Source organism: Prionailurus bengalensis, chromosome C2 (genome assembly GCF_016509475.1).
Source record: "Prionailurus bengalensis isolate Pbe53 chromosome C2, Fcat_Pben_1.1_paternal_pri, whole genome shotgun sequence".
In the NCBI taxonomy this organism is placed as follows: Eukaryota; Metazoa; Chordata; class Mammalia; order Carnivora; family Felidae; genus Prionailurus; species Prionailurus bengalensis.
The window spans coordinates 58,497,459-58,523,163 of NC_057350.1; the positions used below are offsets into that span (position 1 = coordinate 58,497,459).

The 25,705-nt window shown below is 39.3% G+C and overlaps 1 protein-coding gene across 2 annotated transcripts in view; it reads left to right on the plus strand.

Annotated features, from left to right (window-relative positions):
• The window catches only part of CD96 (CD96 molecule), a 95,361-nt gene that overhangs the window by 49,502 nt on the left and 20,154 nt on the right, over positions 1-25,705 (plus strand). For both annotated transcript variants that reach the window (XM_043594097.1, XM_043594096.1), the window contains exon 8: positions 5,674-5,766. In XM_043594097.1, the coding sequence (XP_043450032.1) occupies positions 5,674-5,766 (93 nt within the window). The remainder of the gene's footprint in view (positions 1-5,673; positions 5,767-25,705) is intronic.

Here is a 25,705-nt window from a genome sequence, read left to right on the forward strand (position 1 = left end):
ATACATCCTTTACCCCCACACCCCACCTCTGGCAACCACTGATATTTTTAGTCTTTACAATTTTCCCTTTTCAGAACGCCATACAGTTGGAATTACACACTATGTTGCCTTTTCAGATTGACTTCTTTTATTTGGTAATATGCATTTAGCATGTTGTCTCCATGTTGTCTCATGGCTTGACAGCTTATCTTTTTTAGTACTGAATAATATTCCATTTTATGCATGTACCATAGTCTAATATACCCGCTCACCTACTGAAAAACATTTCAGTTGCTTCCAACTTTGGTAAATTAGGAAGAAAGCTGCTTTGAACACCCATGTGCAGGTTTTTGTGTGGGCCTGAGTTTTCGATTCCTTTGTGTGAATACAAAGGAGTACAATTGCTGGATTGTAGATAAGACTTTGTCTAGTTTTGTGAGAAAACACCAAACTGTCTTCCAAAGTGGCTGCACCATTTTGCATTCCCACCAGCAGTGAATGAGAGTTCCTGTTGTTCCACGTCCTCATCACCGTTTCATATTGTCAGTGTTATGGTTTTTGGCCATTCTAATAGGTGCTTAGTGGTATCTCGTTATTTCAATTTGCATTCCTCTGACGACATGTTATATGAAGCTTATTTGCCCTCAATATGTCTTCTTTGGTGAGGTGTCTATTAAAGTCTTCAGCCCGATTTTTTAATCAGGTGGGTTATTTTCTTACTGTTGAGTTTTAAGTGTTCTTTATATATTTTGAATAATAGTCCTTTACCAGATGAGTCTTTTGCAAATGTTTTCCTCCCAGTCTGTGGCTTCTCATTCTCTTGAACTGTGCTATCATTTTGGGATAATAAGGGAGAGCACTGATCCTGATACCCAAAGCACACCATAATTCCAATCTTACAGGACAGTCCTTGATCTAGTATAATTTTAGGCTCTGAGCAGATGGTTATTTTTAAATTGTCAAGTGAATTTTTATCTTTTACGATCAAATATTAAAGACAATAAATCTTGAAGAGTTCAGTTTCCCAAAGTTATAGCTTACATTCTGGTCATATTCTAGCATAGATCTTTAAGAATGATTTAGAAGATGCAGTAGACTCTGTAAAGCAATGTCATCCCTGGATCATACTTCCTTACTTGTTGTAAGTTCTTAAACACCTAGTTCCAAACACTTTCTGCTTGTGGGGGCACTGCTGGGAGCTTTATGAACCCTGAAGAAAACTTCTGATGCCTTGTGTAAGAGTTACTGCTTTATCAGGCCATTACTGTTGACAGATATGGAGATGAAAATCTAGAAGAAAAATCTAAAGTAGAGAAATTCTGAGAATATTACAGAGCAGAAAGGAGGTTTAGTAAGAGGAGTTTTGGTTTCCTTTTGCTCCCAGAGAACAGTTAGAAGCCTGAAAGCTAACAGCTCTCTGAGCTGTTCCTTTCCCCACCTATCTCCCGGTCTCCCAGTGAGTTCAAATGCTCAGGGATTCTTATTCCAGTAAACTGAGAAAGGGAAAGGGGTCAGCGTAGGGTGGTCAGTGGCTCATCAGGCAGCTATTTGAGTACGAGGGCCTACAGATTCCTGTGATTCAACAGTGTTACCCTGCTGCTACCAAACCCCAAGTTCAGCTGCCCCTCACTCAAAAGGCCATCAGTACTCAAGAGAGTTTTGACTGGAAAAGAGTATGAGCTTTGTTCAGGAGACCGGCCACCTGGGGAGAAGATGGACTCTTGTGCAGAGGCCGACTCTGTGGTTTCTGCCTAGCCTAAGGATGTTTTAAAGGGGCTTAGGATTGGTAGGGGGGTTCAGTAGTCTGTAACATTTCTTGATTAGGTGCAGACTTGGCGGTAACCAGCTAAAGACCTTATCTCAGTGCTGGGGGTTGTGTGAGGGAATCTGCTACCTGTTTCCTTTTTCTTTTATATATATATATATATATATATATATATATATATATATATATTTTAGAAAGACAGAGTGAGCAAGGGAGAGGGGCAGAGGGAGAGAGAGAGGATCTTAAGCAAGCTCAGTGTTCAGCGCATAGCAGGACACAGGCCTTGATCCCACTGCCCTGGGATCTTGACCTGAGCAGAAATTGAGTGGGGCGCTCAACTGACTGAGCCACCCAGGTGCCCCTGCTTCATGTTTTCTGAAGGGCAGGAGTGCTCTGTTCTTTCTAGGAAAGAATCCAAAATCTATAGATATACAAAGGAAGGTTAACCAATCGCATGGTCTCAGGGGATTTGCTAAAGTTTAAAGATACTCGCTTAAGCAGGAGAGGCAGAGGTAGCTTCACTGCTAGCCTAGCTCATCAGAATGTCTAAAATTGTAGCGCTGCAGGGCCAATTTTTTGGTATATAGAAAGAGTTACTTTTGTTTTGTTTTGAGGTGGAGGGGATGTTTTGTTTCATTTTAAAACAAAAGTTGAGTGCAAATGCCCCCCGGGGTGGGTAATGTCCTCACTGTCACCAGCTGCCATTCATCATTAAAAGGATTTCCATTTGGGACAGAAAAGAAAGTTATGTATGTATATTTTTTGGATGTGGAGACAGGATTAACAAGGGATATGTTAGTAGTGGGGCAAGAGAACCACTGAATGTTGAGGTGGAATATGCCAGACAAATACTTCTTATTTCATGATTTTTCTCATACCCTGACTGATCCTTAGGATCCTGGGGATCCTAAGGTATCCATTAAGGACTTTTTTTTTAATGTTTATTTTATTTTTGAGAGAGAGAGAGAGAGCGTGAGCAGGGGAGGGGTGGAGAGGGGGGCACAGAGGATCTGGAGCAGGCTCTGAGCTGATAGCAGCCAGCCTGATGTGGGGCTTGAACTCACTAGCTGTGAGATCATGACCTAAACCGAAGGATAGATACTCAACCTACTGAGCCACCCAGGCGCTCCAGTTAAATACTTTAATATATACATGCACATTACCCAAGGATGTGTTAAAAAGCAGATTCTGATTCATTAAGTTGAGGTGGAGGGGCAGGGCCTGAGATCCTACATTTCTACCAAGCTCCTAAGAGACACCATGGACCACATTTTGAGAAGCAAAGACTTTGCAAGGCCTGGAGTCTGGTTCATTTCTAGGTGGACCAGCTAAGGGCTGATTCGAGCTCTGAGGAAGCCCGAGAACTGACCAGCTGCCCTAGGGGACAGACACCTGGCCACTACTGCCCATGAGGATGGTCCTGGGCACCCTGCCAGGCCTGCTGCAGATAGGACACACTCAGGAACAGATGAAGTTGCTTTCGGCCAGCAGCTTAACCGCTTACAGCATGATGGCAAATGTAATGGTCTGAAAACTGGTTGATATCTTCTTGCCAAATTCTGCATTTGAGTTTTGGGAAATGGGTTTTTTTTTCTGTTAAGTTTTAGCCACTCTTTTCTATACCCCTGAGTTTTGTTTGACCAAGGAGGAGTTTCTACTTTATAGGACAATCTGAAACCAGAAGGACCTTTTTTTTTTCTTTTTTCTTTTCTTTTTCTTTGGTGGTTTTTTTTTTTTTTTTGGCTGCACATTTCATCTTGAAACTATGCATCATTTTTGTTACAGAGCAAAGAGTTCATCTTAAAATACAAATCTTGCAGTAACAACTCCCTGATACACTGTAAGGTTCTGTGTGGCAAGAACTTCTCAGATTACAAAGATATGTGGTGTTGAAATATGGCTGCATAACATCTTAAAATAGAAATGTTCCATCAATGAAAAATAAATGCTTCCTATTGTAGAAATCCAGGATTGAGCACAACCTATCGACATCTTCTTTTCTAGGAGTCAACAAACTTTCTGTTTTTATCTGCCAGATAGTAAATATTTTATGCTTTGTGGACCATATGGTCTCTATCACAATTGCTCAGCTTTGCCATTGTAGTACAAAAGCAGCCATAGACATTACATAAACAAATGGATGTGGCTGTATTCCAATAAAACTTTATTTACAAACATAGGCAGTGGGTGGATTTGACTTGTGGGCCATACTTCTGTTCCAATCAATCTACAGAGAAAAACACCTAGGCATTATTTTTCCAGGCTCATGTTCCATCTTATTAAGGTCACTACTTTGGAAGATGATGCTTATTATGCATCAGCAGTCAGATAATGTGCTTAAAGTTGGTCTTCTCTCTTCCAGTGTTAAAAAGGAATCTATATTCATTCATTCATCTACTTGCATTTGCCAGGAATCAGAAATACAGAGATTTCCCAATCACTTCTGTTGAGGGGTATACTGATGATATAGAGCAATAAGGCTTTTGCTAGGGTAAACACTGAGGGCTATGAGCACATCTCAAAGATCCCTAGGGTCTGTCAAGTTTGAGAAGGTGCATACCAGGAAGTCTGCGATGGGTAAGTATAAGGAAACAGCATATGCAAAAAGAAAGAATCCACAGAGATCGGATTGAAATATCACCTGTTGGGTTGAGGGTATGATTTGAGATGTAAAAGATGATAGGCAACTTCAGGAAATGAAGTGGGATTGTAATGGGGAGAAGAAAATGATCAGATTTGTGTGTCGTGCTGAAGTGTTCAGATATGTTTCAGATGGTTCGGGTGGAGGAGGATGGTCATTCCACCAGCCTATTTGTATACTCTCCATGTGACTTTCTCCCCACCCTACACCACCTCCTCAGAGATTAATAGCGAGGGATCATTTACATGATAATATGATAACGGGTCAGAGCCAACTGTGAGCATTACCCACAGCCAACAGCAACAACAATACTGCCAACGCTGAAAATAAAACATGGATACATCTTGATTACAAAAACAAATTCCTTCCAACGTTCTATGTGCTATCTGGTGGCATATTTTATATATCCTTTTCCCTTAAAGCAAATTACAGACTAGAACCAATAGTATAATTTATAATTAAATGTCCAGATAATTGACACAGCACACCAGATGTGTGACATTACACCCAATGTCATTATATGTAGAAAATTACAAAATCCCCTAGCCTGAAAATCATTTAACCATATTTAATCCAGACATTCCTAAAGTTAATAGATCCTTCTGGCATTTTTGGATTGTTTTATACTGCTAATAGGACTATTTTACAGTTCAATAATAGAAGCTTAAGGAGTTGGCGTGAGTGTATAATATGATAAAACAATGTATTCTAGGCTCCCTTTCACCCTTCCTGCCCCCACACACATTAAGAAAAGTTATAGCCAAATAAAAATTTTGTGACAAAAAAAAAGGCATCTGAGAAAAAGCAATAATAATGCCATCAGCCTTAGGTTCATTGACGTTACATCCAGTTGGAGCATTACATCGTTGTTTCTCTTGCCGATACAATTTTGCAGGCTTGTGGATTTGTAAACTGTATGATTACTTTTCAAATACTTCACGATATTAGCTGCTATAATTATTTTACCAGGTCTTGGTTAAACGTTATTTTCTCCAGGAAGCTTCCCCTGACCTTCCAGTCTTGGTTGGAACCCTTTCTTTGCACCCCCGTGGCACCCCGTGGCACTCAACACAATGCCTGGCTACCTGCCTGTTATCTAGGCTTATGGTCCTTAAACGCAGCCCGATGTCTTTGTCATTCACCGCTGCATCCCACAGCCTTGCATGTAATAGGCCTTCATTAATGAATTGTTAGATGAGTAGACAAAATTGTGGGGGAAATTAAGTCAATACATCATCCTTCTGTTACAATATTATGGTCATCATTAATATCCATTTTATCCTTTCAGGCTCCATGAACCCTCCGACAGACTCTCCGCTTAATGTTGTCACACGTACCCTTGTCACCCGAACTTCTCCAGCCAACAGAGTATCTTCTACAAGTAAGCATGTTTTCACACAGCCTTCCTTTCTCTTTTTTCTTTTTTTAATTATTTTTTTTTTAATTTGAGTATAGTCGAGACACAACGTTACATTAGTTTCAGGTGTACAACATAGTATTTCAACCTCTACGTTGTGCTGTGCTCACCACAACTATAGCCACCATCTTTCACCATACAACATTGTTAAAATACCACTGACTATATTCTCTCTGCTATGCCTTTCATCCCCATGACTTACCCCTTTCATAACTAGAAACCTGTATCTCCCACTCCCTTTCACCCATTTTGCCCATCCCCACTCTCCCTTCCCCTTTGGCAACCATCAGTTGTTCTCTGTATTTATAGATCTGATTCTGCTCGTTTGATCATTTGTGTTTGTTTTTAGATTCCACATGTAAGTGAAATCATATGGTATCTGTCTTTTCCTGTCTGACTCACTTCATGTAGCATAATACCCTCTAGGTCTCTCCATATTGCTGCAAATAGCACATCTGGATGCATAATATTCCGTCTTCCTTATCCATTCATCTATCGATAGACCCTTGGGTTGCTTTCATATCTTGGCTATTGTAAATAATGCTGCAATAAACATAGGAGTGCATATATCTTTTTGAATTAGTATTTTCATTTTCTTCGGGTAAATACCCAGTGGTAGAATTATTGGATCATATGCTATTTCTATTTTTTATTTTTTCTTCATACTATTTTTCCACAGTGGATGTACCCATTTACATTCTCACCACCAGTATATGAGAGTTCCTTCTCCAACACTTTTTATTTCTTGTCTTTTTTATTTTGATTCCTCTGACAGGAATAAGGTGATATGTCATTGTAGTTTTGATTTACATTTCCCTAATGGTTAGTGATGTTGGACATCTTTTCATGTGTCTGTTGGTCATCTGTGTCTTCTGTAGAAAAAAATGTCTGTTCAGCACCTCTGCCCATTTTTTAAATTCAGACTTGTGTTTTAGTGTTGAGTTGTATAGGTTATTTATTTTTTAAGCTTTTATTTTAATTCCAGTTAGTTACCATAAAGTGTTATATTCATTTCAGATATATAATATAGTGATTTTACCACTCCATACATCCCCTGGTACTCATAATGACAAGTACACTCCTTAATCTCCATCTCTTATTTCACCCATCCCCCCCCCCCCAACTTCCTCTCTGGTAACTATCAGTTTGTTCTCTATAGTTAAGAGTCTGTTTCTGGAGTTTTCTCTCTTTTTAATCTTTGCTCATTTTTTTCTTTCTTCACATGAGTGAGATCATATGGTATTTGTCTTTCTCTGACTGACCTAATTCACTTATCATTGCACCCTCTGGCTCCATCCATGTTGTTGCCAATGGCAAGATTTCATTCTTTTTTATGGACGAATAATATTCCATTGTATATATGTACACTACATCTTCTTTAACCATTCTTCTATCAATGGACACTTGGGCTGCTTCCATAGTTTGGCTATTGTAAATTAGACTGCAAACATGTACGTATCCCTTTGAATTAGTGTTTCTGTGTTTTTTGGCAAATAACCCAGTAATACAATTCCTGGATTGTAGGGTAGTTCTATTTTTGATTTTTTGAGGACTCTCCATGCTGTTTTCCACAGTGGCCGCACCAGTTTGCATTCCCACTAACAGTGCGTGAGGGTTCCCTTTTTCTCCACATCCTTGCCAATGCTTGTTGTTTCTTGTTTTTGTTTTTAGCCATTCTCATGGGTATAAGGTAATATCTCATTGTAGTTTTGATTTGCATTTCCGAAATGATATAATGAATAATGTTGAGCATGTTTTCTTGAACCCATTGTCCATCTGGATGCCTTCTTTGGAGAAATGTCTGTTCATGTCTTTTGTCCATTTTTTAATTGGATTTTTGTTTTTTGGTGTATAAGCTCTTTACATATTTTGATTATTAACCTCTTATTGGATATATCATCTGCACATATCTTTTCCCATTCAGTAGGTTTACTTTTTGTTTTGTTGATGGTTTCATTTGTTGTGTAAAAGCTTTTTATTTTCATGTAGTCCCAATAGTTTATTTTTTCTTTTGTTTCCTTTGCCTTAGGAAGCATCTACAAAAATGTTGCTGTACCCAATGTCAGATAAATTACTTCCTGTGTTCTCTTCAAGGATTTTTATGGTTTTAGGTCTCACATTTAGGCCTTCAATCCATTTTTAATTTATTTTTGTGTATGGTATACGAAAGTGGTTCAGTTTCATTCTTTTATGTGTAGCTGCCCAGTTTTCCTAGCACCATTTGTTAAAGAGATTTTTTTCCCATTATATATTCTTGCCTTCTTTGTCATAGATTAACTGGCCATACGGGCATGGGTTTATTTCTGAGATCTCTATTCTGTTCCACAGATCTATTTTTGTGCCAGTACCATACAGTTTTGATGACTATAGTTCTGTAGTATATCTTGAAATCTGGAATTGGGATACTTCCAGATTCGTTCTTTCTCAAGATTGTTTTGGCTACTCAGGGTCTTTCGTGATTGCATGAAAATTTTAGGATTATTTGTTTTAGTCCTGTGAAAAATGATGTTGGTATTTTGCTAGGGATTGCCTTTTGGCATGTAGCACTGAATTTGTAAATTGCTTTGGGTAGTATGGACATAAAATGCTGTTGGTATTTTGATGAGGATTTCATTGAATCTGTAGGTTGCTTCAGATAACGTGGACATTTTAACAGTATTAATTCTTCCAATCAATGAGCATGGAATACCTTTCCATGTGTGCCATCTTCAATTTTTTTCATCAATGTTTTAGGGTTTTCAGAGTATGGGTCTTTTATCTTCTTAGTTAAGTTTATTCTTAGGGGTTTTTTTGGTGCAATTATAAATGGAATTGTTTCTTAATGCCTCTTTCTGAGACTTCTCTATTAGTGTGTAGGAAAACTACTGATTTCTAGGTATTAATTTTGTATCCTGAAACTTTATCAAATTCATTTATTACTTCTAGTAGCTTTGGGTGGAGTCTTTAGGATTTTGTCTACTTAGTAGCATGTCATCTGCAACTGTTGACTATACTGTTTTACTTCCCATGAGCTGTCCATCCTTTAACCAAGCAGATTGATAGAGAAAACATTTTCAGAAAATTTGTATCCTTCGTGTTCTTTTATTATCTATACCATTTTAGGTACACATATTCAGTTCTATTCTCATGGCTTTAAAGAATTAACGTAGCTTCCAAAGCCTTTCACTTGAAGCTCTGGCAAGATTAGGGTCAATAAATACGCAGTGAGAAATTTCAGTTCTGTATTTATTATTAAATAGGTTAATAAATTGACAGTCTTCTTCTAGAACTGTGTTCTCAGTGGGGTGTTTAAGAAATTGGTTATAAATGGGCATCCTGTGGATCAGATGTAGTTAGATAGTTTTAAATTTAAATTTGTTCTGGTTCAAATTAATTTTGACAAAGTTGACTGGTGAGGACTATGAATTCAGCCTCCCAGTGGCATTATTAATAATGGAGGCCAGGCTGGGTCAGTGTTACTATGGCAAAGGGATAGCAGTAACTTTCAGAAGGTCGTATTGATGCAAACAAATCATAAATTCCCATGTCTGTGGCCTTTGTGTTTAACAAAGAACCATGGTTACTTTCTTTAATACAAAAAAAAAATGTATATTCTGTGTAGAGGAGAAGTACAGTTCTCATTTCTTATTTAATTAAAACTATCAATTTTAGCTCAAAATGAGAACTGAAATTGAAATAAAACAAAAGCAGTTGGTAGAAATGAACAATTCTTTCAGACTGTAGCCTTTTGGCATACAGCCTGCAGTCACTGTCACAGGTTGATACCTCTTGGAAAATGAAGCATGTGGCAGGGTGCAAAATGTCTGCAAATCACCCATCAGAAATTTTACATCCATCTGACTTCTCCTAGTTTGTAATGTTTTGAAATTTTTATTTGAAGCTGATTTTTCTTCCACTTCTAACTCATCATTTGGCAATAAACTATAGTAGATTATGCTACTCTTCATTCAACAAATATTAGCATATTCAAAAATAATGCCTTAAATTTCTTTACTACTCCATGTATTATCCAGTTATCCAGTGCTACATAACAAATTACTCCCCAAATTAGCAACTTTTAAAACATATATTGTCTTACATGATTTTAGGGTCAGAAATCCAGGAGCAGCTAAGCTGGGTCATATGGCTCCGGTTTCTTCCTGGGGTTGTCATCAAGTGGCGTTGGCCGGGTCTTTAGTTATCTGAAGGTCTGACCGGGGCCGAGGGTTCTGCTTTCAAGTTTGAGCATGTTGTCCGAAGGCCTTCGTTCCTCACCACATGGTTTCTCTCCATAAAGGTTTCTCACATGATGGCAGCAGCCCTCCCTCAGACCAACTAACTCAAGAAATAGAGTAACCAAGACAAAAGCCACACTGCCTTTTTATTGCACAGCATCATTTTGTTTTATTGTATCTGTTAGAAGTGAGTCAAGTCCAGCTCATACTCAAGAGGAAGAGACTTAGGCTCCACTTCTTGAAGGGAAGAGTATCAAAGAATTTGTAGACAAATTAAAACCACCATGTCCTGTCATTTAGAAAATATTTGCACATAAAATGCAATGTGGTTTGATCTTTATTATGAGAGGTAGACAGAGCAAGCATTATTGTCCCCATTTTCCAGATGAAGACACTGAGATGCTGAGGGCTTAAATGATCACACAGCTAGTAAATGACAAAGTTAGTATTCACACCAAAGTCTTCTGACTCTAAATCTAGTTCTATCCACATGTGACACCAGGTTGTCTCCAACTGGTCTGAACACTTCATGAGGACAGGGGATATATGCTTAGCACAGAGTAGACACACAAAAATACTAGTAGAATAAATGGATGAATAAAAGAATTAATGAGAATACTGTTCCTTCACTATATAAATGTCATTTAATAGATTCCATGATGTCTTGAAAAAAAGATGATATTTTGTTCCTGCCTTCAAAAAGGTCGCAGTGTACTTGGAAAGAGATAATATGTGCACATAAAAATGATAATTCAAAATAGTGAGGTGAAAGGTGTTACATCTTACAGAATTAAAATGCTCAGGGCGAGGTGCAGACCAGCAAGTCTCGGGTTTTAAGTAAGGAGAGATCCCATGGGTACATGGAGTCAAGAAATGTTACTAAAAAGAGAAAATAAGATGACCCTTTAAGTATGTATTGTATTTATTTGACTCAGTTGAGAGCTTGAAGAAAACATTCTAAACCAAGAGAACAATGTGAGTAGTTGAGCGTTGGTGAGGATGTGGGTGACAATTTGACAAAATGTTAGTAGATAAGCTTGCGTCAGTGGGTGGGATTGTGTAGCAAAGAAGACTAGAAAATGCAGAATAAAGAGAACCTTAATCCCCAGCCTAAGGTTTCTCAATGTTCTCCCAAAGGAAATGAGGCTGGGAGTTCAATTAATATTTTTTAGAAAGGAAGTGATATAATTCATTTACCAAATATTTATTAAGCACTTACTATGTCCCAGGTACTGTTCTAGGTACTAGGAATACAACAGGGACCAAAAAGAGAAAACAACTCTGCCCTCATGACATTAGCATTCTGCCAGTTAAAAGCAGAAATTCATTTCTTCTAGCTGAGTTTTCCATGGGGTTGGGTTAGTTGACATACACAACAACTTGGAAGGAACTGGAGGGTATTGTGCTAAGTGAAATGTCAGTCAGAGAGACAGATAGCATGTGTTTGCACTCATATGTGGAACTTGAGAAACTTAACAGAAGACCATGGGGGAAGGGAAGGAAAAAAAAGTTACAAACAGAGAGGGAGGCAAACCATTAGAGACTGTCAAATACAGAGAACAAACTGAGAGCTGGTGGCGGTCGGGCGCTGGGGGGCAGGGAAAATGGGTGATGGGCACTGAGGAGGGCACTTGTTGGGATGAGCACTGGATGTTGTATGGAAGCAATGAATCATGGGAATATACTGCTGAAGCCAGGAGCACACTGTATACACTGTATGTTAGCTAACTTGACAATAAATTATTAAAAAAATAAAAATAAAATGTGACTTGCATAACGCACATGTAGATCAAATCACCACGATGTACACTTTAAATACCTTAAAATTTTATTTGTCAATTATACTTCAATAAAGGAATGAATAAATAAAAATGTGACTTAAAAGACTACTAAAAAAAAAGAAAGAAAAGAGAACAACTATGCCCTCGTGACATTAACATTCTGCCAGTTAAAAGCAGAAATTCATTTCTTCTAGGTGAGTTTTCCATGGGGTTAGTTGGCATACATTAAAATGCTTCTATCAGACCAAATACCATTCTTATTTCTGTGAAGAAATGCAAGGAAAGGAAAAAGACATTTGTTACCTTTAAGAAACCTGCAATATAAGATAGTTCTAGTATTAGGGAAGGAGAATACAGATAAATACATATTTATCAAAAAGCAGGAACATATGTTACTTGAGCTATTGTCACACTAAGCTGATATGGTTGGGAAAATTCCGGAGAGTCACAAGAGCTCTTTAAGAAAAGATCCTACCACACTGAACCTCAGGACTGTTTGAGATCAGTGGTTCTCACCAGGGAAATTTTGCCAGGGCCATTTCTTGTTGCCACGATTGGGGGAAGGGTGCTACTAGCCAAAGCCAAGGATGCTGCTACATAATGTACGGCACAGGACATGACAGCCACCACAAAAAAGAATTATCTGGTTCAAATGTCAATAGTTCCGAGGTTGAGAAAACCTGTTTTATTTTTTGTTTTTTTAATATAATTTATTGTCAAATTGGCTTCCATACAACACCCAGTGCTCCTCCCAGCAAGTACCCTCCTCAGTGCCCATCGTCCACTTTCCCCTCTCCTCCACCCCCTATCAACACGCAGTTTGTTCTCTGTATTTAAGAGTCTCTAATGGTTTGCTTCCCTCCCTCTCTGTTTGTAACTTTTTTCCCCTTCCCTTCCCCCATGGTCTTCTGTTAAGTTTCTCAAGATCCACATATGAGTGAAAACATATGGTATCTGTCTTTCTCTGACTGACTTATTTCACTTAGCATAATACCCTCCAGTTCCATCCACATTGCTACAAATGGCAGGATTTCATTCTTTCTCATTGCCAAGTAGTATTCTATTGTGTGTATAAATCACATCTTTATCCATTCATCAGTTGATGGACATTTAGGCTCCTTCCATAATTTGGCTATTGAAAGTGCTGCTATAAACATTGGGGTACAAGTGCCCCTATGCATCAGCACTCCTGTATCCGTTGGGTAAATTCCTAGCAGTGCTATTTCTGGGTCATAGGGTAGATCTATATTTAATTTTTTGAGGCACCTCCACACAGTTTTCCAGAGCATCTGCACCAGTTTGCATTCCCACCAACAGTGCAAGAGGGTTTCCGGAGAAGCCCTATTTTAGATCAAGGCTCAGGTATAATAAGAGTAGCTAGCTCTCACTTTACAAAGTCTGGACCTCTGTCAAAATAATAATAATAATTTATGTTTGGAACAATTTTCAGTCTGAAATGTCAAAAAAATGTTAAATCAGTGGCTCATTATAGCTAAATAAAACTTATTTTCTTAGGATAAACCCCGAATTACTACTGAAAAATCCAAATTTTGTCTTGAAAATCTGGAGGGTGATTGTGAAATCACACAATGTCTCAGAAGCTGGGAGGATCCACCCTTTGTGTTCTTTAAGAAAGGAAGCAGGATGGAACATGTCATGGAAACCAACTTCAAAAGCCTATGGTTTCAGTCCAAATTCTAAGATGGAATGCACCGTATAATTCAGTCATAATTATTAAGCTACATGTCTTGCTGCAAACATCCAGTTTGTATCTTTTTTTTCTTCTGCATCAAAAAGGTACTTTTTAAACCAATGTAAGATAATGGAAACAATATTCTTCTACTAGAGAAGGAGAACCTTATAACTCAGAGCCAACTGTAAGAGTTACCCAGGGAGCCCCGCGCATTTCAACCTGAACTGATGGTGTCTTCTGAGTCCCAGCTGCAACGGCAGCACTGTCCTAGGAAAAGACATGAGGCTGACAAGCTAAATGGGGAGATGAGACAAGCCAGTGGGATGGAACAGTCAGAGACACCTGACCAATCTCAGGTGGGGCAGTACATGACTCAAGGGCTCCCACTGCTGAATAGAGCTCTATGCCTTCTAACTCTGACTTGGAATTGGCTACAGGTTGTGTGACTTAAGAGAACAGGCCTCAGAAATTCCGGCAATCGGTCAAGACATTCATTCGTTCGACAAATACACATTGAGTGCCTGCAAGGTGCCAGGAACTTTAGAGGTGCTGAGATACAGTGATGAACAATACAGGCAGGGACCCAGTTGCACAGAGCTTACAATCTAGCAGGACCCACATGCCTATCATCCTGTTTCACTGTCCACAGAGCCACAGACCTTTTGGCTCTGCCCCTTTTTATGACTGCACATGACTCTTGGACCTGATGATGTTGGTTTTGATATTAAGCCTTCTCTCAAGCTTTAGCTGGTCCTCACAGTCTAGATCCTTCTACCCCCAAACACTTCGAATAAAATACCAGGTCCAGGATGATTCTAACCATTGTCTAACTCTCCAGGCAAGCACACCTGATCCTTAGCGGGTGGGGGATCAGACACTGAAAGGTACAGACTGTTGGCAGCAGCTTCCCAGGGGATGCACCAAAACTACTGATTTATGAGAAAGCATGTCAGAATGGCTGAGGGATGACACCGGAAGATATGCCATCGGACAAGATTGTCAAATGTAGATCACTGGGGGAAGCAGATCACAAGATCAGTCGCAGGTCGAGACGTTGGATGTTAAAGTAAGAAGGGGCTCTGGAGAAAGCTTGCTAGCCTGCCAACGTAGAGGAGTGCTGGGAACAGCGGAGGGTGGAATCAGGGAGGTCTGCACAGGGAGCTGGAAGGAAATATAGACTCAGGTGGAAGAAAGATGAGAGATGGATCTTCAGACAATCGTCCTGAGCACAGATATAAAATAAAATGAGTGTCGGGCATGAGAAGACAAGCAGGATGAGTGCTGACGGTGCTCGTTGGGTGGGCACAGCTTGCTTAGGTGAGGTGCCAGGTGACGGTGAGCTTCAGTTAAGGGCCAAGGATTTGGACTGGAACGGAATGCCAACAAAGAGCCACCGTGGCTTTGTGAGTATGTGAAAAATATGGGTGAAATAGAGGTGATGTGTATGGTAAGTGGTAGAAGCAAGGATAGAGCATGCAGACCAAATGATGCAGATTCTAAGCGATGTAAAGTGATATTGATCTGAACTACAGTGGGCGTATGCAGCAATGGAGAGTACTTCAACAGAAGATCCAGCATGGCTGGTTTGCCTAAATATGAGGGAGAAATAAAAGCTTTTTAGCAGACTATCATACCAGTTTTTTTGCCTGGTAATTACCTAAATCTTTAACCAACTACCCCAATTATATTATAGTATTAAGCAATAATATTAATAATATCTGTTAGTATTTGAGTGCCCCTGACGTGCCTGGCAGCGTTTTAAACTAGTAAATGTATTATCTCTTTTAATTCGCCCAACAGCGCAATGCTACAGGCACTATTATTATCACCATTTTACAGATGAAGCTATTGAGGCACAAAAAGTTTAAATAACTTAACTGAAGTCATAGAAACAGCCCTAGATCCACAAAAAGTGCTGGAGCCCAGACAAGTTTGAGAGCCTGAGCCCTACTGCCTCTGACAGTACAGGATGGGTGCTCAATAAATATCTTTAGACACTGAATAAATCCATTCCTGTGTGAAGCTGGGATAGCTGATATGAAAAGGTCAACATGACAGTTATGCCTATATTAATCTTTCTTTTCTCTGGATCAGTGTTTTCTGAGAAATGCAGCCTCCAGAAGCGGGGCTAACATTTCCTCAGTCAGAAATAAATTGGAGAAAAAATCCTCTTCCACCCATTATCCTTCCCTTTTCAACATTATTATAATATAATTTCATTGCCCAGAGATATGTACAGAATTCATACAAAACTCCGGCGCTCTCCTTTAATCCTAGGAAATTCTCATCATTGCATCTTCTCAACCACCTTGCACCTGGGGCTCATGTTGCAAGTTGTTAAAGAGTTTCTCATTTTTTTCCATACCCGTCCCCCATAAGCCAAGGGTAGCCTTCTTGATGACTAGTTTACTTTGAGTATTTGTTTATCCAGTTTTCCTCCTTAGGAGCAAGGTAGCTCTGGGGGAAAAAAAACTACCAGTTGACCTATTCTTCTGTTCATTTCATAAAGTATTGAGTGTCTCTAAACGCTCCACACAATGTGTGATGAGCTCTGTCCTGCTTCCTGTCATTTCCCCCAACCGGGTCCTAGAAACCCTTCCTAGACAGAAATCCAGTAATACACACTGCTTTAGCCATTCAGTGAACACACGTTCCCCAAACAATCTGCCTCCCATGGGCAAAGGGTCTTGAGCAGAGATTAAGATTTCACACCATATATTTCCTTTATGCTGGTGTAAAGGTCAGTATGCACATAAATAATCCCGACATTAGGGCTTGATGAAGCCAACTCACATGTGTTTAGATGTAGTTGATGGCCTATATTCTTTTAAGTGCAGTTCTCCAGTTAAAATCATTATGAGTTTAAAGGCTCTTTGTGCTGCAGGTGCATTGATGGAGTATAGTAACACATTTGCAGGAAAGGCTAGGTGGCTATGTAGCTAGACGCTATGTCAAGAGAATAGGATGTCAAGTGAAAATGTTACTATCTGAAAAAACAAATTATATTTTCAGATTCAGTTTTACATAGAAATAAGGCAAAGTCTCGGGGTGCCTGGGTGGCTCAGTCGGTTAAGCGTTCCACTTATGGCTCAGGTCATGATCTCACCGTTGATGAGTTTGGGTCCTGCATCAGGCTCTGTGCTGACAGCTCGAAGTTTGGAGCCTGCTTCAGATTCTGTCTCCATCTCTCTGTCCCTCCCCTGCTCACGCTCTGTGTCTCTCTCTCTCTTTCTCTCAAAAAAAAAAAAAAAAAAAAAGTAAGGCAAAGTCTCGGACCTTTGAGCTTGACAAACCAGATCACAGCAGCAGCCTGAACTTATAAATAACTTTCACTTTTACATTTTGTTGAATAAATAAGCTAAAGTGGGTAAAATTAGCAAAGAAAAAAAAAAAGATTTTTCCTTTCCCCATTATTCCCTGTCCAAATGAGCTCTGTTGAATAATTTCTCCCTAGACTCTGAAAGCTTTTTTGGTGATTTTCATATAATAAATGTTGTCTGGTCCCTTTCAGACTCAAGAACAGACTTGTGTCAATAATTAAAAAGCCTTGACAAATGTAATGTCAAAACTTGCAAAAACTAATTTGATCCAGAACTTTCTTCCCTTTCTGCCCACTGTGTGTTGGTGTGCCTCAGCTGCAGAAGCCTGGGATGCGAGGTTGTGTGTTTTATGTCTGTGGAGGGTGGAGAAAATGTCTCTTTGATTGTGCAGCTCAATCCTGTCTTCCACTCCTGGTTCGGGCCTCGCTTTAGGGGTCATAGCATGCAGAAGAGAAGAGAGAGGTAGATGAAAAAGACCTTCCTTGTCAGGCTGACTGCAATCTGACGTAGGTGCCCTGTGGGTGGGGAGAATAAAAATTGCCATCTTGACCTCATGGGGCGCTCTGGCAAATTTCTCAGAAATTTGGGACTGGCCCATGGCTATTGTCCCCTTGATGCAGGATGCAGGTCCTGCCTCTCCACCAGGCTTCTGATTAATATCCCCCTATAGCCCATGAGCTGCTGGAGGTCTGTCCCCTTAGGAGCTGTTTGCTCCTCCAGATATTCCTGGGTGAGATTTCTTCCCATGGAATTCTGTTTTATCTGAGAAAACATGCACCTTGGCCTCCTATTTGGTGGAAGTGCTCCTCTTCTCCAACAGGGCCATATCTCTCTTCTCAACACTACTAGTCAAGCATAGGCTCCCAGTGTAGTCTCTTTAGCCTGAGTCAGGCACTGGTCCTCTTCATCCCAAACTCCAGGACACGTAGGCCAACAGCTCTGAGTAGTTCTCTTGAAACCACACTTCACTTGGGCTAAGGTAAGGGGGCAGGTTCTTCTTTTACCCACCACCCACGTGAGAGGGGACCTGACTCGTAGCACCCTGACAACTCTCTTTAAAAAAAATCCTCACTGCGCCTAAGGTGGCTCAGTTGGTTAAGGGTCCGGCTCTTGATATCACCTCAGGTTATGATCTCCTGGTCGGTCTTGAGATCCAGCCCTGCCTGTGTTGGGCTCAGTGCTGAGTTTGTAGAGGCTGCTTAGGATTCTCTTTCCCTCTCTCTCTGCCCCTCCACCACTTCTCTCTCTCTCTCTCTCTCTCTCTCTCTCTCTCCCTCTCTCTCTCTCAAAATAAATAAATAAATATACCTTTTAAAAAATTCTCACCTGGGGCACTTCTGCCCCTATGAAGTCTTGAGATTGATGATGGACCATAGTTAACAGAACACGCTCCACATGCCCCTCATAGGTGGTCCAGAACTCTGCTTTAGAAGTGACAATGACTTGCCCTATAAAATCATTCTTAGCCTCTGGAACCTCATCTAAAACAAAGGTACAAAGAGGTCCATTTGAAAATTCTCTTCGGTATTACCCCTTAAAATTCAGCTTTTAAAAGAAATTCAGTGAGACCAATGATGATCTATCCAAAAAGGAAGTCAAGAAAGCAATCACATTTATAATAACATCAAAAAGACTAAAATACTTAAGAATAAATTTAAGCAAGGAGGTGAAAGACTTGTACACTGAAAACTATGAAACACTGATGAAAGGAATTGAAGGAGACACAAACAAATGGAAAGACATCTGATGTTCATGGAATGGACATTTTAATATTGTTAAATTGTCCATGCTACTCAAAGTGATATACAGATTCAGTATAGTCCCTATCAAAATTCCAATGGTATTTTTTCACAGGAAGGGAAAAACAATCCTAAAATTTATATTCACAAGAGACGTCACATAGCCAAAGGAATCTTGAGAGAGAACAGCATTGGAGACATCATACTTCCTGATTTCTCAGGATACTACAAACCTTTAGTAATCAAAACAGTATGGTGCTGGCATAAATACAGACACATAGATTGACATAACAGAATAGAGAGCCCAGAAATAAACTCAACCATATATGGTCAATAGTTTTTAACAAGGGTGCCAAAAATACACAACAGAAAAGCATAGACTCTTCAATAAATGGTGTTTGGAAAACTGGATGTCTATATGCAGAAGAATGGAATTACAGCATGCACAAAAATCACCTCAAAATAAAGTAAAAGACTTAAACATAAGACCTGAAGCTATAAAACTTTTAGAAGAACACATAGGAGAAAACCTCTTTGACATTGGCCTTGCCATTGATTTTTTAGATATGACACCAAAGCCTAGGCAACAAAAGCAAAAACAAGCAAGTATACTACATCACGCTAAACAACTTCTGTACAGCAAAGGAAACAACAAATGTAAAGGTAACCTATACATTGGGAGAAAATATTTTTAAGTCACATATATGATAAGGGACTAATATCCGAAATATATAAGGAACTCATTCAACTCAATAGCAAAACAAAAAACAACTCATTAAAAATAGGCAAAGGACCTAAATAGACATTTTTCCAAAGGAGACATACAAATAGCCATCAAGTACATGAAAAGATGCTCAACATCCCTAGTCGTTAGAGAAATGCAACTCAAAGCCACAATGAGATATCAACTCCCACCTGTTAGGATGACTATTACCAATAATAATAATGATGATGATGAAAATAATAAAAGATAACAAGTGTTGGTGAGGATACGGAGAAAAGAGAACTCTCGTCACTCTTGGTGAGAATGTAAACTGGTGTAGCTATTATGGAAAACAATATGAAAAACATTATGGAAAACAGTTTTTGAGGTTCCTCAAAAAAATAAAAAAATAGAACTACTATGTGATCCAGTAATCTCTATTCTGGGTATATACACAAAGAAAAGAAAAAAAAGAAAAGAAAAGAAAAGAAAACCAGTCACCTCTAAGAGATATAGAAACACCCTAAGCTTCCATTGGCAAATGAATGGGTAAAGAAATTGTGTGTGCGTGTGTGTGTGTGTGTGTGTGATTCAGCCTTAAAAAAAAAGAGAGATTCTGCCATTTGTAACAACATGGGTGAACCTGGACAACATTACACTAAGTGAAATAAGACAGACAGAAAAAACCCTGCATGATCTCACTTATAAGTAGAGTCTAAAAGAGTGAGCTACATGGAAGCAAAGTATAGAACAGTAATTCCTGGGGCAAGGAAGAAGAGACAATGGGGAGATGTTGGTCAAAGCGTACAAAGTTGGAATTATGTAGGATTAATAAGTCTGGAGATCTAATATACAGCATGATAATTATAATACTGTATTGAATATTGGAAATTTGGTCAGAGTAAGTTTCAGGTGCTCTCATCACACAAAAAAATAAATTGTTACTATGTGAGGAGTGATACGTTAATTAGCTGACTGTACTAATCATTTCACTATGTATGTGTATATCAAATCATGTTGTTACCTTAAATATATACACTTTTTATTTAAAAAATAAAATAAAAACCTGAGGCAAGGAAAATAAGAGCAAAAATAAACTATTGGTACTACATCAAAATAAAAAGCTTCTGCACAGCAGTCAATAAAACTAAAAGGAAACCTACTAAATGGGAGAAGATATCTGCAAATGATATATCTTATAAAGAGTTAGTATCCAAAATATATAAAGAACTGATACAACTCAATACCAAAGAAACAAATAATCCAATTAAAAAAATGAGCAGAAGACATGGATAGACATTTCTCCAAAGAAGACTCAGATATCCAGCAGACACATAAAAAGATGCTCAATGTGACTCATCATGAAGGAAATATAAAGCAAAACTACAATGAGATATCACCTTCTACGTGTCAGAATGGCTAAAATCAAAAACACAAGAAACAAGTATTGATGAGGATGTAGAGGAAAAGGAACCCTCTTGCACTGTTGGTGGGAGTGCAAATTGGTGCAGCCATTGTGGAAAACTTGAAGTTCCCCTGCAAATTGAAATAGGACTACCCTACAATCCAGGAATCACACTACTGGGTATTTATTAAAACACACACACAACTTATCTTTGTCTAAGGTGTGTGTGTGTGTGTGTGTGTGTGTGTGTGTGTTAATAAAAACAAAAAAAATACAAAAACACTAATTTAAAGGGATACATACACCCCTATGTTTATTACAGTGTTATTTACAATAGCCAAACTCTGGAAGCAGCCCAAGTATCCCTCAATAGATGAATGGATAAAGAAGATGTGATATATATACATATAATGAAATATTATTCAGCCATAAAAAAGAATGAAATTTGCCATTTGCAACAACATGGATAGAGCTAGAGAATATAATGCTAAGCAAAAGGACTCCGAGAAATACAAATACCATATGATCTCACTCATATGTGGAATTAAGAAACAAAACAAATAAGCAAAGGGAAAAACAGAGAAGCAAACCAAGAAACAGACTCTTAACTGTAGAGAACAAATTGATGATTACCAGAGGGGAGGTGGATGGGGGGATGGGTGAAATAGGTGATGAGGTTTAAAGAGTACACTTCTCACAATGGAAAAAATAAAATAAAATGATTAAAAAATAAGCAAACAGTAGATAAAGTAATTTTGTGAAAATGAAGCAACCATGACAAGGGGATGGTTTACCCACGGAGATGATCCACAGAAAGCTATAGTTCTTGGCAACAGTGTAATGGATTGGAAAATAATAAACAGAGCTTTAAAAGCATGGCCAAAGTTGTGGGTGCTTGAAGAAAATAGGGGAAAACAAGAGAAAGAAGAAAAGGAGGAACTTTAATATGGGTAGTTCCTTTCTCAGTAGATTATTAAAAGCAACAGAAGGTAGTAGTCATGCAGAACACCTAATATAGTACCTGGTTCATAAGTTTCAAAATGTTACACTGTATTATTTGTCCCCTTAAATCCCTTTGGAACATGGTAGGAACCTAAAGTAGGAAATAGAGTGGTTGATTAATTAACCAGTCTATCTTTGTCTAAGTTGTGTGTGTGTGTGTGTGTGTGTGTGTGTGCGCGCGTGCGTTTTAGTAAAAACAAATAATCTAGCCCTAGAATTCTGTGTCTCCTTCTGCTTGAGATGGATACTTACGTAAATAAAACCCACCAGGATCATGGTCACATTAATGGAGGAAGAAAATGGGTGGTAAGGAAGGGCAAATATCTACAAAGTTAGCCTGAAAGTTTTCATGTTATATCCAATTTATTTTATTTCCACTATTCTCCTTTTTGCTCACTTTGCTTCACCCAAATTGGCCTTCTCACTGTTCCCACAGCATACCAGAGTTGCTTCCACCTCAGGCCTTTTTACTTTTTCCCTCTGCCTAGAAAATTCTTTCCCCCAAAATCTACATGGCTCCCACTCTCATCTTCTCCCAATCTTTGTTCAAATGTCATCTTCTCAATGAGGCTTTCCGTGACCACCTAATTCGAAACTGTAGCCTCCTCTATCTCACTTCCAGTCCCCTTTCCCTGCTTTATTTTTCTCCACAGAATTTTTTAGCATCCTGTAGAATTCACTAGTTTGGCTTGTCCCCACAAGAAAGTGAATCCCATAAGGGCCTTTTTTTTTTCAGTCTGATTTGTCTGCTGAGGTATCTCTGTCACCTAGAACAGTGATAACACCTGGCTGTAAGTATTGATAACTCAGTAAATATCCTGGAGCTTAAGGATATTTTTTTCAAGCACAGAGGAGGAAGAGATTAACAAAGGAAAGGCTTCAGGGAGTGCGGAAGAAGGCTCTATAAAGAAAATGGCACCTGGTCAGGGCTTGAAGACAGGGCGATCTTATAATGGGAGGCTGAGAGAGGATGATGGGAGAGACACACAGACTATCAATTATTCTGGGAGGTTGTGTGCTGGGGACCATGATTGAATTCCAGGGCTACCCCCTGGCTCTGCAGCAAGGCCAACTATACTTTATAAGTCTACCAGAGTGGAATGAATATAGTCTCTGGTGTCAGACAGGCTTGAGTTCAATTCCTGTCTCTGCTGACTACTAGCTGTGTGATCTGGACAAGTCATTTTACCTCTCAAATACTGTTTCCTCACCTTAAAAACCAGGAGTTAGTATTATCTAGTTCATGTGGTTATTCTGAGTATCAAATATGTAAATGCATAAAGAGCATCTATAAAGCTAGACCCACACAAGCCAGTCTGGGAAGGCATGCCATGATCAAAATAAGAGTCCAGCAAAGAAAATTCATCTCAAAATAAATCAAGACCTCTACTTGTATTTTTTATCTCCTTGAAGGAGGAAACAATGACCAAATCACAATTTCTTTTTTTTTTTAATTACCATTTTAACTTTTATCCTCCACTTACCTTGCATCAACGACTGCTCACCTGTCTCTCTCATTTGGTACAGAGTAAGTTCATATTAAATGATCTTTAAAATTTTAAGTTGTTTGGAAAATATTTCAGCATTTCCCCCAAATTAACCCTCCATGAGACCTCCAACATTTCCCTTTGTTTCCCTTCTCCGGCAGTGAGAGGGACAGTCACCAGGAAGATGGTAGGAGTCCAGATGAAGAGATTCCATTCTGTTTCATAATGTCACAAGGAGCCAACCAGAATTAGCTCTTCAAGAACATGATTCTGTCTCCTCCATTTAACTCAGAACTGACTAGAGCTGTCTTCTAACTTAATTGAATTTCTAGTGATAACATAAAGGGGTAATTTTTAATTTCCGTGAAAAAACATTTTTAAGTTGAAATAGGAATGGGCTAGGAAAGTTTTGAAACTTCTCATCTAACCTCATGGCAGTTTTCAAATTAATATAAGCAAGACATTTTGTACAAAGTAGTGTTTTTCTCCCAAACCCCTTCTTCTTTCCTGAAACATGGGTTATTGTTATGTATCTCTGGATACTTGCAAGGTTTAATAACAATAAGCATTCAGACTGAAGAACATATAAGCAACCAGCAAACAACTCTGTCACTGGGTTTGGCATATTACTCGCCTACACAGTATGTCATAATATAGAACCAAGTATTGAGTGCTGAAGAGGCTTTGCTCTATTATGAGTATAAATATAACCTTGAAACAGAAAGACAAAAAAAAAAACCAAGCTGCTTTATTCACATGCTGAAATATATGATCAACATGAATCTTAAAGACTTGGCTAAGAGGAATAGAAATAGAATTCTTCTAAAATGCTCTATTTGATGTCAAAAGACCGCCGATTATGTCCTCTTACAGTTATGGATCTCCAGGCCAGGCCCTAGGAAGAGATTTCTTCTAAAAGCAAAAACAGCCAAACAAAACAACACTGAGAAACAAGCAGTGTTTCTGCCACTAGTGGGCCACAGTTTGATCACTGTCTTCTGCGGCTGAGGCCATGGGTGTGCACTGTGACAAGCAGTGGCTCACAATCTCATACTCAGTCAGTTCAGTTCATCACACAGAACAAACCCTCCTTAAGGGCTTACAAAGGCCCAGTCCTGATAGACACGCCCCACACGTTGCTATTGCTAACAGTGCGTGAGACCGCCTACGGGGCCTTTGCACTGTCTGTGTCCTCTGCCTAGAGGCTCCCACCACCCCTCCCCTGCTCCCACTCGAGTCTGCTACATTTCCCAGGGAAGCCTTCCTGAGACTCTGCATAAGCCGTTTCCTCTTTCACGTGTCTTCATATTTGGACTGGTTTCTGTGATTCTTTGGTTGATGTCCATATCCTCTGAACTTCAACTCCAGAGGAGTGCCGCCAGTCCCAAGCACAATGCCTGGAAGATAGAGGCTCCCAAATGCTGGGTCAATAAGTGACAGAACAGAGGAAGGGGGTAGCAGGAGATAACAACGTGGAGACTGTTGGAGGTCAGGTCATGTAATGCCAAAGGACCTTGAAGCATAGTGTAAAGCCAAGGGGAGTGAGTGGGATTTAATTTACCTAAAGTACTAGACAGTTTTCTAAATGGCTTCAGCTCTGACTTGCACATGAGGATCAGGGTCTCATGGTAAAGGGATCATTCTTTCAAAAACCTGTGCAACCAGGTACAGACCCTCAGGCCAAGACTCAAGCCAAATTCAGCTGGAGACCAATAAAACTGAAATGAGCTTGGACTTCTTAGCGATATGACGGGGTGTCATTGATCCGTTTGTTCCCAGAAGCTTATTGGCCCACATTCAGCCCTCAACAAACTCTGCATGCCTGTGAGAGGAAGCATAAAGCTGCACTGATATGTATGCCAGGCAAGAGACACAGTGACACAAAGATCAAGGTGGCATGTGAGCCTGGGGCAGTCAGTGTTCCTCCTCTCACGTGGTCCAAGAACAACATGCAGATGCAGTGGAATGAATGAATTCTCCTTTCCCTGCAGTAAACTTGCAGTAAGCTAGGATTTATGTCACATTATTTTCTGATTCTCCAGGAAAGAAATGTAATCAGTCATTTTAATCCACAAGAAATTCTCAGTCAAGTTATCCCATGTCATCAGGATTCCACTGATTCCTGACAGAATTAAATCACGTGGAGCTAATGGTCAGTGTGGGCAATCGCTGGCTGGGGAAAGTGTCCATTGCTTGCAAGTAAGAGGTATTTTAAAATGTGATTGGCAGTTGCTTATTAGACTGAGATTTCTAGGTAACAGCAATATTGCCTACAAATAAATACAAAGGTCTCTGATGATTACCTCTTAGTTCTTTTTCTTCATCATTATTATCACCATTGTTATCATATCACCACTTTAAAACCATTCCTTTCTGCTTTCACTTATGTAATCACTCAGTGAATTCTGCAGAGGTTAGGTCTCAGAATGAGAGGGGAGGGAGAAGGAAAGAAGGAAGGAAGGAAGGAAGGAAGGGAGGGAGGAAGGAAGGAAGGAAGGAAGGAAGGAAGGAAGAAGAATGAATGATACTGGTCTGTGGGAGGTGAGATAGTAGACTGCC